The sequence below is a fragment of the Aspergillus sydowii genome (genome assembly GCF_001890705.1).
Source record: "Aspergillus sydowii CBS 593.65 unplaced genomic scaffold ASPSYscaffold_22, whole genome shotgun sequence".
Lineage (NCBI taxonomy): Eukaryota > Fungi > Ascomycota > Eurotiomycetes > Eurotiales > Aspergillaceae > Aspergillus > Aspergillus sydowii.
In genome coordinates, this window is record NW_024467880.1 from 203,650 (window position 1) to 217,205 (window position 13,556).

Here is a 13,556-nt window from a genome sequence, read left to right on the forward strand (position 1 = left end):
CGTATCCCCACGGATTGCGTTCGACTCACCCGGCTCTGGAGACTCCGCCAGACCTGGAGGGGTTCTCTCTAGGTCCCCCAGGTTACGCGAATCACTCGGCTGATACTCCTGATACCTTCTCACCTGGAGGAGCCCGATTTGGTAAAATTTCCGGTCCGTTCGCTCGTTCGAGGCCTTTGACTGGCTGCTGAGGGTTTTGTAGTTCGTTCGACTGATCCACGTGCGCTCCAACCCATCAGTCCATTCGACCAGAACAGTACTGAATGGGTACCTGTATTTCGCGTCGCCTGCCTTTTTTTGGGGGTTCAGCTCTTCCACCGAGGCTAGAAGGTCTTTCATTGTCTGTATCTTCCCCTTGGGTTTCCAAGCAACGTTTAGAATCCTCTTGATCTTTCCCCGATGGATATAGTCCCCCTCTTCGTTGGTCTCCATTGCTTTCTTGTGAGGGTTTCCGCGGATGTTTGAAAGTTCATCGACAGTGCGTTCTGCTTCTTCGTTTACCCAGGCGGTTATCGCGCAGCTCTTGTATCCGTAAGAGTTCAAATAGATTGACCGTTTACCCATTTTGGTCATGGCTAGCGTCGTCCCGCCGTCCAGGCCCCATCCCTCTGCTTCGTCATCGTCTCCTGTCAAATCGATCATATTAACTGGAAGTAGATCCGCATAATTTTCGGGTGTGCTGTTTTCGTCGCTGTCGTCCACCGGAACATTGTCTTCTCGGGTCTGTGCGAAGTCCGGGGGGTCCGATCCTACCCCTTGATCCACATCATCCACATCCATTTCGGATCCACGCTGTTCTTCATCTGCCACTTTGATCTGGGCCTGAATAGCATCTTCTTTTTCGGTCAATTGATTAAGCTCGTTGAATAAAGCCTTGAGCTGCACTTCGTTCTCGGCATGATTGGTGATTTCTGGATTCTGGAATCTTTCTTCGATCTCTTTAATTTGACCCTCCAGAGCCTCCTTCTTCGTGATAATCTCATTTGACTGCGCCTGCAAATTGTTGAGCCTCTTTTTTCGTGCCTCCGCATCTCTTACCCGAGCCCGAGTCCCTATACGACGCGATGCCTTCTTCACTCCGGGGCGTGGCGCCATCTTCAGAGAGTTCTTGTCGACTGCTGTTTCGGCTCTTTGTGAACTTGCTAATCTGCTTGGATTGATGGGCGTCTTGGGTGGCCTATATATATCCTAGTGATGGTAGATGTTACCACCGATTTCTACTCTGGGGACTCGACGGTCAGTTTGAGGACTTGTTTGCAGCCCATTGTAGAGGGAGACACCCTTCCCCTCTGTTTTTGTGATTTCTTTAAGCCCCTATGATCCCGGCACATCAGTGAAACTCCAGACCGGCAGACCAGACCCCTCAGGCTCTTTCTGCGTTTTGGGAGATATTGGGGCGGTTGTTTAAAGGACACGATGCATCATACTCCAGCCTGAGGACCCGTCAGCATACGTTATCCCTCAAGGAGTAAGGGCAGGTCGGTTCATCCTGTTCGAAAAGAACCAAGGAGTCTACTTGTTGAGGTTCGCTTACGTGTGTACCCGTCCATAACTGCTATGAGTACTCCCAATGCCGATTAATTGATCAGCGATAGGCCAGTCCATAAGAACCTACAGGGGAATATATTTCCCAGATATCACTAAAGGGGACAACGGATAGGCGAAAGCGCTCTATCGTGCATTGTGTCTTTACCCACGCCATACAATCCATTGTCCTCCTTGGGGAGCGACAACAGTACCTCGTTTACATTTTTCTGATTATGCCGTTTGCGGATCTCCCGCCAGAGCTTGTGCTGCACGTTGCCGCTGCGTTCCGTGACACGCGAGACATCCTTGCGTTGATGAGGACCAACAGAGGTCTTTATCGCTGGTTGAAAAAGGACCTATACCAGTACAACATAGACCACGAAAACAGCTCCGGACTTCTACGGGCTGCAAAAAAAGGGAATATGTCCGCGGTATGTTTTTTTCTTGGCTTGGCAGGGGTGGACCTGCACGCCAGAGATGGCGCTGGACAGACCGTTCTCCATCTCGCCACCCAGCGACATGATGCGTTCTCCATTATGATGCTTCTACTGCGGGACGGCCGTGTAGACGTCAATGCGTTGGACCCTGATGGGTGGTCCCCGCTGTCGTACGCCATCCGCCGAGGGAATCGCGCGGCTGTTCGGCGGCTTCTTGAATCCGGCGCGGACATGAGCATAGAACACAACGGTTTCACACTACTGAGCATGGCCGTAGCTCAGGGAGACGAGGTTATAGTACGAACGATTCTAAAGGACATTCCTCATCACAGAGAATTGTGTCTTGCTGCATCTACTGGCCGGGCCAATATCGTCCAGTTACTGCTTGATCATGGCGCTGATATCAACGAAGAAGATTATTACGGTCGGACTCCATTGGACCGCGCCAGGAAAGAAGGGCATGTTGATGTAGAGGAAACCCTGCTGAAGCATAGACGTTTATAAATTCCTCGTCACTTGTCTGCAATTAGAAGTTATATCTCTAGTGATCTGATCGGGATCGCAAGCCAGAGACAGAATGGAATGCGAGAGGATGGGCTCTACCATACTAGCATTCTACCATGTGACATCACCCGAAGACTGGATTCCACCGTGACCTATGGCAAAGAGTTTTAAGCTGAGCATCAGCAAACTGTGCTCTTTTGAGATGCGGATACAGGATTCATCTGCGTTAGTTTTCCATTCTACTGTACGTAGTATCCAGATCAAGGATAGTCCCAGTGCATGGAGTACCCGCTTACTATACCTTTGACCACGAGTCCCAAATCGATCTACATCAGGAATGCTTCGTAGCATTCATCTAACAGGGTCTACGGGGCGAATGGGCATGAATGCGACGACCCATGTCTGATCAAGACGAAAATGAGGGTACAAGACACGGTTTCAAACCCGATTGGAGCAATCGCCGCTGCAAGCACATTCCAAAAATGAGGTCCATTCCTGAGCATGTATAGGAGGCGTTGCGATTTTGCGTACCCGCACATTTTATGCAGAGTAGGGCATTTCTCGGACCACAGGGATTATATATAGCAACTTGCAAGCGCGTCGAGGTCAGTCAAAACAACTTCCAGCATCATGTTCTCTGATACTATTTTGGTATGGATGCTTGTCGCAGTTGCAGTGAGTTATGTCCATCCTTGTTCACAGTACTGCCGCTAAAACTTCCTCCCACCAGGTGTCTGGTCTCGCTGTCCACCGCGGAAAACCAGAAGGTACGTGTGACCCGTATGGAATGTCAGAGATGAGGAACGGAGTAGACTAAAACGAGTGATATGCCATTTCTTCGTGTAGGCACAAGAATGGTTGGAGGTCGTGACTTCACGCCAAAAGGTGCGCGCTCTACCAGGGGTTGGTGAACCGGGAACTGATGGTGCGGTACCAATGTACCAGCCTGCCCAGCGGGTAGACACTGGCACAGAAAGCATTCTCATGCACATTTCGGCACAGGCCAAGGTTGCTGAGTATAGGTTTGGGCCGTGTGCGATGGGGTGAATCATTACTGAAAGTGAGGGGGAAGAACGCTGTGGGTATCTCGGTCTTGCTGCGGTCAGACGTGACAATTAGCCTAGTGATCCAACCTTATAAATCAACTGTCTCCGCGTCCGCGGCCTCTTGTCGTCTGCACCTTTCTATGGTTCCCTTAAAACCTAAAACCATGCCNACATCTGACGCCCGACGGACCATCTGGTTCAAGGATGATACGCCTTCCATTGGTCTGGCAACTCCAACAGCAGCCTCCAGTACAAACAGCCCAAGCCACACAACTCCGTCGTCCACTGGCGGGGAAAGCAACGCACGTCGAGACGAAAACGATCGCCACGAACGGCCGCTTGTTCGAAAAATCACAACCCGAGACCCTTGGACGATATACATCCACAAGGCTCTGGTTCGCGCCGGGCATGAGGCCTACCTTGCTATACGCCGTGACGACCCTGCGAAATTAGTCCATATTCAAAGGACTCAAGGAGACCTGACCCTGGTCGAGAAAGGAGTACAGAAAGTCTCTCGGTTTGTTCATCACGCTTTTCTCGGTCTTCTTGATGTGCTGCACCATCAATCAACGTGCTATCTCGTGTGGGAACCGGCTGAGTTTGCTTTGGACCGCGTCTTGATTTCCCGCTGCCGGATTCGGGAAGACGAACTTGGCCACATCATCCGACCGGTACGGGTACGCCTTTCTGGCCTAAGCGGAGAACTGACGGTTGGAAGATTATAGAGGGCATCAAACTCCTCTCTGACAATGGCCTGGTTCTACCGGGCAAAGATCTCGCTCAAGAACATATTGTGATTACCCAGGAGGGCCACGCTAAGATTTGTAAGTCATCCGAGGGGAGAAGTACCTTTCCCTGTCTACGCTGACTGATTCCCAGATGGTGTCCAGCGCTGCCGCGCAATCAAGCCAGCCTGAGACTGGCCGACTTGCGGGACATTGTGAACCAGCTGATGCGAAGAAACGGGGCGGACTATCGTTGGAGCGACGACGTCCTGGATTTCGCGGCCCGTCTTGGCGAAGACTACTCTGATGGTCAGCTGGAAAGGCTATTGCAGGTAATCGCAACTGCTTTCACGCACACACGGTTGACGCTGACGCTGACGCGCGTTCCCTTCATAGCACCCGTTGCTGCAGTGTCAAGCTGGTGACGGGAGCCTGAAATTGCTCGCCAACCTGGTTAACAAGACGGCATATCACAGAGTCGTTTTTCGCCCGTTGCCCGCTGCGCTGGGATAAGTAGATCGGTTTAGGGAGGCCGGCCGAAAATGGGGTCATTTCCAACTACATGTCAAACAGCATATTGTTATCGAAGTGGATGTAGAACTTGTTCTCTCACAGCGATGCGGTCCGAATGCCCGTGTGCGGGACCCATTGTTGAATTATCCCTACACGCGCCCGTAGTAGCTTGATGAACTGCTCCATGTTGAGAGTGGAAGAACAATACGAAGAAAGCTGAGGTATATGACAAGTATGTTTGTGTTCACCGGGCACGATACAGTACCATTGTCTCCTACCACCCTACCACCGGCCATCCCGTATTATAGGCGCACTCTATGGAAAGGGACAGCGTATTTGCCCGCTATTCATGATCCGACCATACTGCGGCCCATGATAATTCGCAATCTTTCTTGCTTTCTGAGAATGACTGTTCTCGTTCGCCTGAGCATGGACCTTTGTATATGAGGGTCGGGCAAAAGGCGGCTTTGACCGGTCATATGGTACTAGTCAAGATCAGTTTATGCAGAGGTGTGTTGCCCGGTACATCACACATGATGGGAATAAATTGAACTCGAGTTTTATCAACCGTCTCTCCCATTTTCCAGCTTGCGCACATACCCAGCGTTCGTCGCTTGTGGACAGAGACTGCACTCGTTCGGTGTCTTCACCACCACCCGGCCAGTCATAACAGAATTGAGGAGGATATAATATACCCCGAGCCACAGGCGTTCGAATCAACTCTCACATCAATCGAGGAGAAAGTGTGAGAATGGCTCGCTCCAGCAATGATAAGCGAGCTCGACGACGGCAGGAGTGTCGAGAAGCGCTGGCCAATCATATCTGTACGCGTCCAGTTGCCCACCGCAGATGGCAGGCACTGACAGAGCTCCCCAGATGACCGTCTCGGATTGCGCATTGCGCCCAGTGAAGTTCGCCTGCAGCCATCTCAGGACGATGGGTATGCATGGTCCGCTACCGACGGATCAGCTCATCTCTTACAGGGAAGTCTGAGCAATGGGTCCGTCGGACAGTATGACGCGATATGTGCGGAGCTGGGCGTGTCAATCGAAGCGGTGCGTCCCGAAGTCCCCATGGATGATAGACCAACGTGTCTCGGTGAAGACGACGTAAGTCCACTCGACCCTGGCTTCGGTGTTGCTGCGCATTGCCACGTCTTTGTCGTGTTCTAAATTCAAATATGGCCATAGGAGCCTTGTATTGACGACGGGTCTTTCACTGGCGTCATCCAGCGGCTAAGCCTCGAGAATGAGAAGCTCAAGAGCGAGATCGGACCTCTTCAACGCCATGCGGAAATCATGTCTCATACCATGTAGCCGTTGGGAAGCGAAATACCGGAAGCTAGAACAGGAGGGTGCGCAGCAAGAACGCTCTATAGCTAGCCTACAAGAGGGACTACATTTCGCAAGGGGCGATATCTCGCAGGCAATCCGGCTTCTACAGCGACACCAATCGAAGTAAAACCCCGTAAGCACTGGTTCTGGGGAAGTCTCTTGGTGCTGATAGCTTTACCGCGTACCGTGGTCGCGGAGGTGGAGTACGAGTTGATCAAGTAGCGAAGACACAGAATCCTCCCGATGGCGGTTGAAACACCTGCGTATATATCCGAATCCTACAATGATGGATGCATACGGCAGATAACGCGAGCAGACTTTCGATAATGTAGACTTCGATAATATAGAACAAAGTACTTCGTATCAATTAGCCCGGTCACGACCAGCCTCACGGTTTGAAAGACTATCGTATTGGGCTCCGTCCGCATTAAGCCGCCTGATTTCATGCCGCACTTCCTTATTAGCGGCAGTTGCCAGCCATCTCAGGCCCCCAGTCGCCCGCGAGGCGAGAAATGGATCCTGGTGGTAAGTTCAGAAAAGTGAGTTGGTGACCTGAAGGGGCGCAGGAATTTACCTTGAGCAATTCATCCAGGGGCTTTTTTCTCAGGCCCTGGAGAAAAGAGTTGATCTCCGGTCCCCGGGAATGAGGCTCTTTCCATTTCTTCATCGTGGCCACGACACGATCCATAAGTTGCTCGACAATCACGGCAAGAGCGGTTAGCTTGAGCGTGTCGGCATGCATATCCTCGTTTGGGACTCGGCAGCTCTCTTCCACGCCCACTGAGCGGCTAGGGTCAGTCCACCAGCCATCTGCCTGAGCGTCGGGCAACATACCAATCTTCACATTACCGTCCTCCGTCAGCATGACGGTATTCGGGCTCAGAGCGGCCAACACGAGTCCTTGGTTCTGGAGGAATCGAATACCCTCCAGCACCTGCTAACCCTGTGAGCAGCTGCACAGGGGATGCTGGTAAAGGACCTACCGGCCGGATGATCAGGGCGATGTCAGCATCGGACAGGCGGAGATCGATATTCAGGAGATGCTGCACCGAGAACTCTACGGGCTCCCACACCAAAAAGTGGTGTTCGCCAGCGTCGTAGACGTGCAAGAGGCGAGGAAAGCTTGGATGTTGGCATTGATTTATGGTCTTGATCCGCGACTCCACAGACGATCGATCCATCGTCAGGCACTGGACATGGACCACCCCCTTTCTATGCCCGCGGTGTCGGGCTAAAGTGACGTCTCGGCCACAGAATACTATCGGTCCCCCTTCATAGTCTTCCCAAAGGCTTTGACCGTGGGCTTGGCGGAGAGGATCTTGTGCAGCATTCGTCCGTTTCCCCAGTCGAACAAACGGTCTCGAGAGATCCATTGTGGATTCGCTGGTGGAATCGGCCCATATCGTACGTCGGCGTTTATTTCCGTGCATGAGGGTTTGTCGATGTGAAAGCAGATATGACGAGACAAAATCGCGTGACTAGTGGGTACTTTTAACGACGAGTTTCCAGCGTTCACAAGAATTATCTCTGGGCGCTTTGTCTCAAGGCGCGTCGGCGTGGTGTATCGGCTCCAAGCTGAGCGGATTGGCGTTATTTATAGCGACATGACGGAATCCATGGGCCAAGTAGGGTACCGCCTGCTAAGCAAATAACCATTCGGTGTGGCATTGCTCCACACCGGGTTGCCCGCACGGTAAGGATCGATTCTCATTATGGCAATACGGTTTAGATTTCCTCTTCGACAACGGACAACTGTACTTGCCGATTGATCCATGCCATTGCCTCGTTCACGGTACCTTTCACAATGCTAGGGTCCACATCTCGCCGTCGCCGTTTCAGCCGGTTTTCCGGGGGTACATCGTACTGACAGACGATATCCTGGGTTAGTGTGNCATGTACCTCATCAAACGGGTTTCCGGTGTGCCATTCGTAAATATCCACACTCTTGGCTTTCCGAAAATGGGCAATATCAAGAACGAAACCGCAGGCTGAAAGCCCGTCCAGAAATCCAATAACCCGCTCCCTGTCGCCGGGCACATTGATCGTCCTCTCCGGGCAATAAGGCGCCCTGACGTGCACGCGAAGCTTCCCCAAAGGTAGGACATTGCTCCCCATATCCATCCCCGCGCTTCAGAAAGGATCAAATTGGGTATTGTCTAGGTCTGCGATATGGAAAATATCCGGTCGAAAGATTGGAGATGTGCCGGGATGTTCGGCGGTGTCTTCGGCCGTGTTCAGGGGCACTGTGGGATCCGAGACAAACATGTCCACGGGTGTCATCGACGCCCGGCTCTCAGGGGAGTTAATGGTGGGACCGCGGTGGGCATCCTCGCCTAAGTGGCGGAAGAAGGCTCGGAACTGCGCCTGCCGGATGAGCGTCGGTGTGACGCTCCGTACTTCCAGAGTTTGCTCCAACGCCCCCTTGGAGAGGGCAGACCGGTCCGCGTTGACTGTGTGGGCAAATGGAACACCACGACGTCGTGACACGGGCTCATCTTCGCCCCAGACCTCGGAACTATTCGCCGGCGTCGGGTCCACGGGGGAGTCCATTGGACCGGCGAAATCACCCACGGACGGGGTGCTGAAGCATTCGTGGTCGGCCAGCCAGAAGAAGTGTTGCCAGAGCCTCGTCCGATCCACTGAAACAGTCACGTCAGGTATCACTGCTGCAGCCTCCCGTGTTCGGTGATCACGAGGCTGGCAGCGGGCGGTCCCCGTCATCTCCAGGCCGTATTGAAAGCTGAAGCGCCACAGCTCGCGCAGCCCTTGCCGTACTACGCCCCTACCTTGGCCCAGGGGAAGACGTCCGATCATGCGGTGCTGGACTCAGCCTCTCATCGATGGACATCTTGGTCTTCGGATTGTTGATCTGAAGCAACGTTCGCATAACCTTGCGGGCAACAGCCAAATACCGCATGTCGGAAAAGAAAGTCTGCAGGGTGGGAATCGGAACGCCGATGGTTTGCAGACGGTTCCAGACGGCATTTCGCTTCGTGTCGTCTTGAATAGATGGGAAGAGAGTCCCGTCATTCATCCTTTTCTCCAGAAAGTGCAGGTCATGGTTCGATACCTTCGGAGCACGAGACTGCAGCATCTGAACGCTCGCGGCGTCCGCTCCTGCCGCAAGCTCCATATCATGTCCGAAAATCCTGGTAACGAATGTGTGTCGTATATACTCGAGATAGGACAGTATTTCCTGGTGGCAATATTGTCAGCTGCCGCTCCACACGACGGTAGATCGCCTACCTCATCACATCTTAGGGATACCAGGGCGTGGAGGACACCGATCTGCATCCCGGCCCACAGCCCGGGAATCGGAAGCCTGTGGAAAGCTGCCGTGGCGGAAGAACGCTCGCAGGTATTTGTGTTTCTTAGTGGCCGGATTATTCTGCAGGATCACCCACCACTTGTTGGCTGCGTCTCGATCGGCCGGCTGGTCGAGTTCGCCTTCGTACAGCCGAAGCTTTTGGTAAATTAGCCCNTCGGGCGGCTGTCGTTCGTTCCGAAACTGCTCTTGCAGAGACCGGACTAGGCGGGCGCCNNNNCGACGCCGTCCGAGATGATCCCCATCGGTCTCCCCGTTTTCTGGTCCTGGTCCTGGACATAGTCAGCAGCGTCATGCAGGGAGTGAGGGAGCCCCGGGTGTAGCTGCCTCACGTCGGACATCGCAGCGGCACCCACCTTGGTCCTCTACGTACACATCCACCACCCACCAGCGGTTCTGCGGGCTGAGCCACTTCCGCGCTGCCGAGATGAGACTTTCATGGTTCATTGCACGAAGGACGGTATCCAACGGTACGACCAGTTCCGGCAAGCGTCCATTTCCGGTCTCGCTGAACCGAATGCGGTGGTCCCAGTCTGCAGCGTTGACCAGCACCGGCACATGGTAGTCTCGATTGATGCGAAGGCAGCCCTGGATTTCCAAGATACGCTCCAGTCGGATAGAGTTACGGCCATCGTTGATAAGATGGCTGAACCCGTTGTCGAACGAGAGGCAATCGAGCCGAACGCGAGCACTGCCTTTACAGCGTTCCTCGCGGTATGTCTCTAGCGACTGCTCCTCCCGTTCAATGCGGCACTGGAATGAAGACTGCATGGTGTGTGCATGGCAGCTCCCAAGATCTGCGAATTCTCGTCGACATAAATATATCGTCCAATGGCACGGAATCCTGTGGTAAGACGGACTAGAGTAGGTCGCGATTACGGTAAGATCGATTCTTGAGGGTAGAGAACAGGATAATGCGCCTCAAAGTACGTAGATAGCGTTAAATCCCTGGATGGGCAGGTATCGACATCAAATTGGCATTGTATCTTCATTAACCCCTCATTGTATAACTGGTATAATCACCATCACCAGTTGCAAAGCTTGAAGCTTCCGTCGTTTTCCGAATGGAGAGGCTGGCCATTTGTGCGCATCAACATTCGCAGGACCGTTAAAGTGCTGTCCGAGGCGAACGTTAATCCGTAACCCAAATGTATTGACCATTCACATATTGAACAAAGACACCTTGGCCATGCTCTTATGGCGGGCACGATCATTGGTAGTCCGCTAGGACAATATCTTACGAAAACATATTATTGTGGCAAGTCATTTGAGCCCTTAGGCCGCTGGCTCATATATGCCATCTCGCCTTTCGATATTGCTTTTGGATTATCTCATAACCATGTCGCCACCCTGGTCGCAATCATTAGCAGTTTATACTATTATGCACAGGTCTGTTCTCGTGTCTAGATGTTCCTAATCGCAATGCATGGCCACACCGGATGGTAAAACGCGGTTAACTTAGAATACGTTCGAATAAACAAGGGCGTTCACGTGGGGCGCACTGGCCACATTTATTGGCAGGGGTAAGACCATCTGACTGGAGCAACCGAATGTGGGGCCGTCGTAGAGTAAGTGATGCCCGGGGACTGCCGTGCTCTTCCGCACGTCTAAGACTAACCCATCAGCTTCCTTCCCACGGTAACAACATACTCAATACGATGTTCCAATTCACGGATCGGACCTTGACAACATACGGTCGAGGCCGCAGCGAACTCCAGCGGCGTCGATGCGGGTAGAGAGCAGATGTTGTGATTGTGTTTTCCGGGGTCCTAATTTTTGTAGGTCAATGAACAACTGAATGGCTTCACTTGAAGCAGCGTCCCTAACGCCGTCCATGAAGTTACTTTTACAGAACGTCTAATTCCATCCCAATTGTGTGAGCGATGAGTGAACTCTATTAATAACATACCAGAAAGCCAGCTAAAAACCAGACCACACGCGCGTTACCCATCCATACCAGCGGTTTGTTAATCTATTAGGTGCTAAAAGGCCAGCTCGTACTAACGCGATATATGCAGTGGTATTTGAACTATACCGATATCGCATCAGACAACCAGCGGAGCCGATTAGTCATACGGATAAGAAGCTTCTCACTTGGTCACTAGACAGTTTCTCATTCGAATGGCCCAGAGTTGTCACACATAAGAATCAAGGACTATAGGCTTACACTCGACTTAGTCCAAGAGCCGACAGGGCAGTCACATCGACGCAACAATCGGCCCTTTCTCATGATGAGAAGATTTCTCTTGGCCCCCCCTTCGGGTTAGGGCGTCCGCAACAAGAGCATTACGCTCGCATGGCCGCCCTTCTTTGCCATGGCATAAGCGGTATGACCTTGATTGTCTTTCCACCTCCCGGTATTCAAAGCGGGATGGCCGAGCAAAAGGCGCACGGCGTCGTGATGACCTCCGCTTGCCGCCCAGAAAAGCGCAGTTCGCCTGGAATCATCAACTGCATTCACCTTAATGGACGGGTGCTGTAGCAGACATCGGACGATATCCTTGACGCCCCAGATGCCGCCAGCATGAGCGGGGTTAAGCGCTGCTCAAGAGTCCTGCCGTTAAGGTCAACGCGATTCCCTGCGCTAACACGAGATCAACGACATTAGTAGGTCCTTCTGTGATTGACACATGAAGCGGTGAGATCCCAGCTCCGCACTCTTGATTGACATCAACGCCGTTTTGTTGAAGTAGAATTTCCACTATATGCACTCTCCCCGCTCGACATACCACAAAGTCCATTGTCAACGACCCTACACATCAACGACAGCTACAACATGGTACGTGAGCGTGGCTGTACAAGACACACAAGCAGTGGCAGTGCTAACCTGTACGAACTAGCCAACCCGTACAGATATTTTGTCTGAAATGGCTATCGCCGAACCAATGGCAGCGAACGTTCCAGTCCTCCTGCAACAGTTCTTCCAGCATAACGTCAAACATGAAGCAAGTGCCCTTCTTTGCTGCGCAGCAGGTCAGGGATGCGTGTCGGCAATGGAAACTTTGCTCGATGAATACCACGCCGATGTCAACGCCTTGCATGAAGACAGTACGCCCCTTATCAAAGCGGTCATGGGTGGCTCCCTTGCCGCGGTGGAGCATGTTTTGTCACGGAGTGAGCTCGACTTGAATCACTTCNATCAGGGGAATAAGGCTCTGTGGTATAGCACAGCCCAAAAGGACCCGGCGATTGCCCAGCGGCTGCTTCTCCAACCAGGGATAGACATAAATACTCCGTTGCAGGTCAAGAGCGGGAAAACCCGGACTACCTTCAACGAGGCCATCATCCGCAACAGTACCGAAGTAGTCAAGATCATCCTTGCCGACGAACAAGCAGATCCGAACATCGCAGCAGAGAATGGTCAGACACCACTGCTTTGTGCCAGTGCTCGGGGATGTGTGGAGATCGTCAGAGTGCTGCTGGGAGACTCGAGGGTTGACCGCGTGCGTCTAGATGATCGTGGATGCAGCGCCCTCCACTGCGCAGCAGAGAACGGAGACGTGCAAATCGTGGATCTCCTCCTCGCTGACGGCCGTATCGATGTGAATGCCCGGGACCGTACTGGGTCAACTGCGCTCCACCTCGCAGCGGAAGCCGGGCATGTAGGAGCGGTGAACCGTCTGCTGATGGCAAGCACGATCGATATCAATGCGCAGAACATGAAGGGCCGCACGGCGTTATGGAACGCGACTCGCCAGCGCCACGACCAAGTAGCCAGTCGTCTGTTGATTGAGAAGGACGTGCAAGTGAACTCCACTGGGACCGGCGAGTCCACGGACCGGTCAACTTCCCTGCATCATGCGGTCGAAGAGGGGAATCTAGCGCTGGTCCACCAGCTCCTGGCCAAGTCAACCGCGGACCCCAACATGCCGGATGAAAATGGACAGACGCCTCTTTGGTGGGCCGTGTACGACGGCGACCAGCTTCTCGTCCGGTATCTTCTGGACGATCCGCGAACAGAACGGCACAGAAGAGACAACAGTGGNCGGGCACCAGTGGACGCTGCCAAGTCTCGCAATGAGGACGAAATTGTCTGCCTCCTGACGAACTGTCATCATCATTGCCCTGCGGATATATTTGTTGAGGGGGTGTTGATTGTGATTCTCATTCCTATCTTATTACTGTTATCCCTGGCATCCGTGGTT

At 52.9% G+C, this 13,556-nt stretch overlaps 7 protein-coding genes across 7 annotated transcripts in view; 5 read left to right on the top strand and 2 right to left on the bottom strand.

Annotated features, from left to right (window-relative positions):
- The window catches only part of ASPSYDRAFT_164983 (uncharacterized protein), a gene marked incomplete at both ends in the record, with an annotated part of 947 nt that extends 608 nt beyond the window's left edge, over positions 1–339 (bottom strand). The window contains one exon of the mRNA XM_040843307.1: positions 26–339. Coding sequence (XP_040696117.1) covers positions 26–339 — 314 coding nt within the window. The remainder of the gene's footprint in view (positions 1–25) is intronic.
- Positions 340–1,571: 1,232 nt separating this feature from the next.
- ASPSYDRAFT_52249 (ankyrin repeat domain-containing protein) lies at positions 1,572–2,468 on the top strand (the record flags this gene model as incomplete). The annotated part of the gene is given in 2 exon segments (XM_040848454.1): positions 1,572–1,617; positions 1,632–2,468. The coding sequence occupies 1 exon segment, from the start codon at positions 2,064–2,066 to the stop codon at positions 2,466–2,468; it is 405 nt and encodes a 134-aa protein (XP_040696118.1). The 5' UTR covers positions 1,572–1,617; positions 1,632–2,063.
- Positions 1,761–1,946, top strand: ASPSYDRAFT_124692 (uncharacterized protein; the record flags this gene model as incomplete). The annotated part of the gene is made up of 1 exon (XM_040840441.1): positions 1,761–1,946. A coding segment is annotated over one exon (186 nt), but the record flags the coding sequence as incomplete, so codon positions are not given.
- A 784-nt stretch (positions 2,469–3,252) lies between the features above and the next one.
- On the bottom strand, positions 3,253–3,686 carry ASPSYDRAFT_52254 (uncharacterized protein). The gene is made up of 2 exons (XM_040848455.1): positions 3,649–3,686; positions 3,253–3,564 (listed from the first exon to the last, which is right to left on the bottom strand). The coding sequence occupies exons 1-2, from the start codon at positions 3,678–3,680 to the stop codon at positions 3,363–3,365; spliced, it is 234 nt and encodes a 77-aa protein (XP_040696120.1). The 5' UTR covers positions 3,681–3,686; the 3' UTR covers positions 3,253–3,362.
- A 4-nt stretch (positions 3,687–3,690) lies between these two features.
- ASPSYDRAFT_164938 (uncharacterized protein) lies at positions 3,691–4,752 on the top strand (the record flags this gene model as incomplete). Its single annotated transcript, XM_040843301.1, has 4 exons — positions 3,691–4,185; positions 4,233–4,371; positions 4,405–4,571; positions 4,636–4,752. Coding segments are annotated over 4 exons (918 nt in total), but the record flags the coding sequence as incomplete, so codon positions are not given.
- Positions 4,753–5,132: 380 nt separating this feature from the next.
- Positions 5,133–6,485, top strand: ASPSYDRAFT_52257 (uncharacterized protein). Its single transcript, XM_040848456.1, has 3 exons — positions 5,133–5,576; positions 5,629–5,861; positions 5,943–6,485. Exons 1-3 carry the CDS (start codon positions 5,504–5,506, stop codon positions 6,066–6,068), a joined length of 432 nt encoding a protein of 143 aa, XP_040696122.1. The 5' UTR covers positions 5,133–5,503; the 3' UTR covers positions 6,069–6,485.
- A 4,971-nt stretch (positions 6,486–11,456) lies between these two features.
- ASPSYDRAFT_52264 (uncharacterized protein) lies at positions 11,457–11,902 on the top strand. Its single transcript, XM_040848457.1, has one exon. It carries the CDS (start codon positions 11,708–11,710, stop codon positions 11,891–11,893), a length of 186 nt encoding a protein of 61 aa, XP_040696123.1. The 5' UTR covers positions 11,457–11,707; the 3' UTR covers positions 11,894–11,902.
- Positions 11,903–13,556: the final 1,654 nt, after the last annotated feature.

Coding starts and splice junctions, on each gene's coding strand:
- ASPSYDRAFT_52254 (XM_040848455.1), bottom strand. CDS start 3,680: ATGGTTTTAGGTTTTAAGGGAACCATAGAAAG. Junction 3,565..3,648: donor TTTAAGGGAACCATAGAAAG/GTGCAGACGACA, acceptor GTCTGACCGCAG/CAAGACCGAGATACCCACAG.
- ASPSYDRAFT_52257 (XM_040848456.1), top strand. CDS start 5,504: ATGGCTCGCTCCAGCAATGATAAGCGAGCTCGACGACGGCAGGAGTGT. Junction 5,577..5,628: donor AGCGCTGGCCAATCATATCT/GTACGCGTCCAG, acceptor AGAGCTCCCCAG/ATGACCGTCTCGGATTGCGC. Junction 5,862..5,942: donor CGTGTCTCGGTGAAGACGAC/GTAAGTCCACTC, acceptor ATATGGCCATAG/GAGCCTTGTATTGACGACGG.
- ASPSYDRAFT_52264 (XM_040848457.1), top strand. CDS start 11,708: ATGGCCGCCCTTCTTTGCCATGGCATAAGCGGTATGACCTTGATTGTC.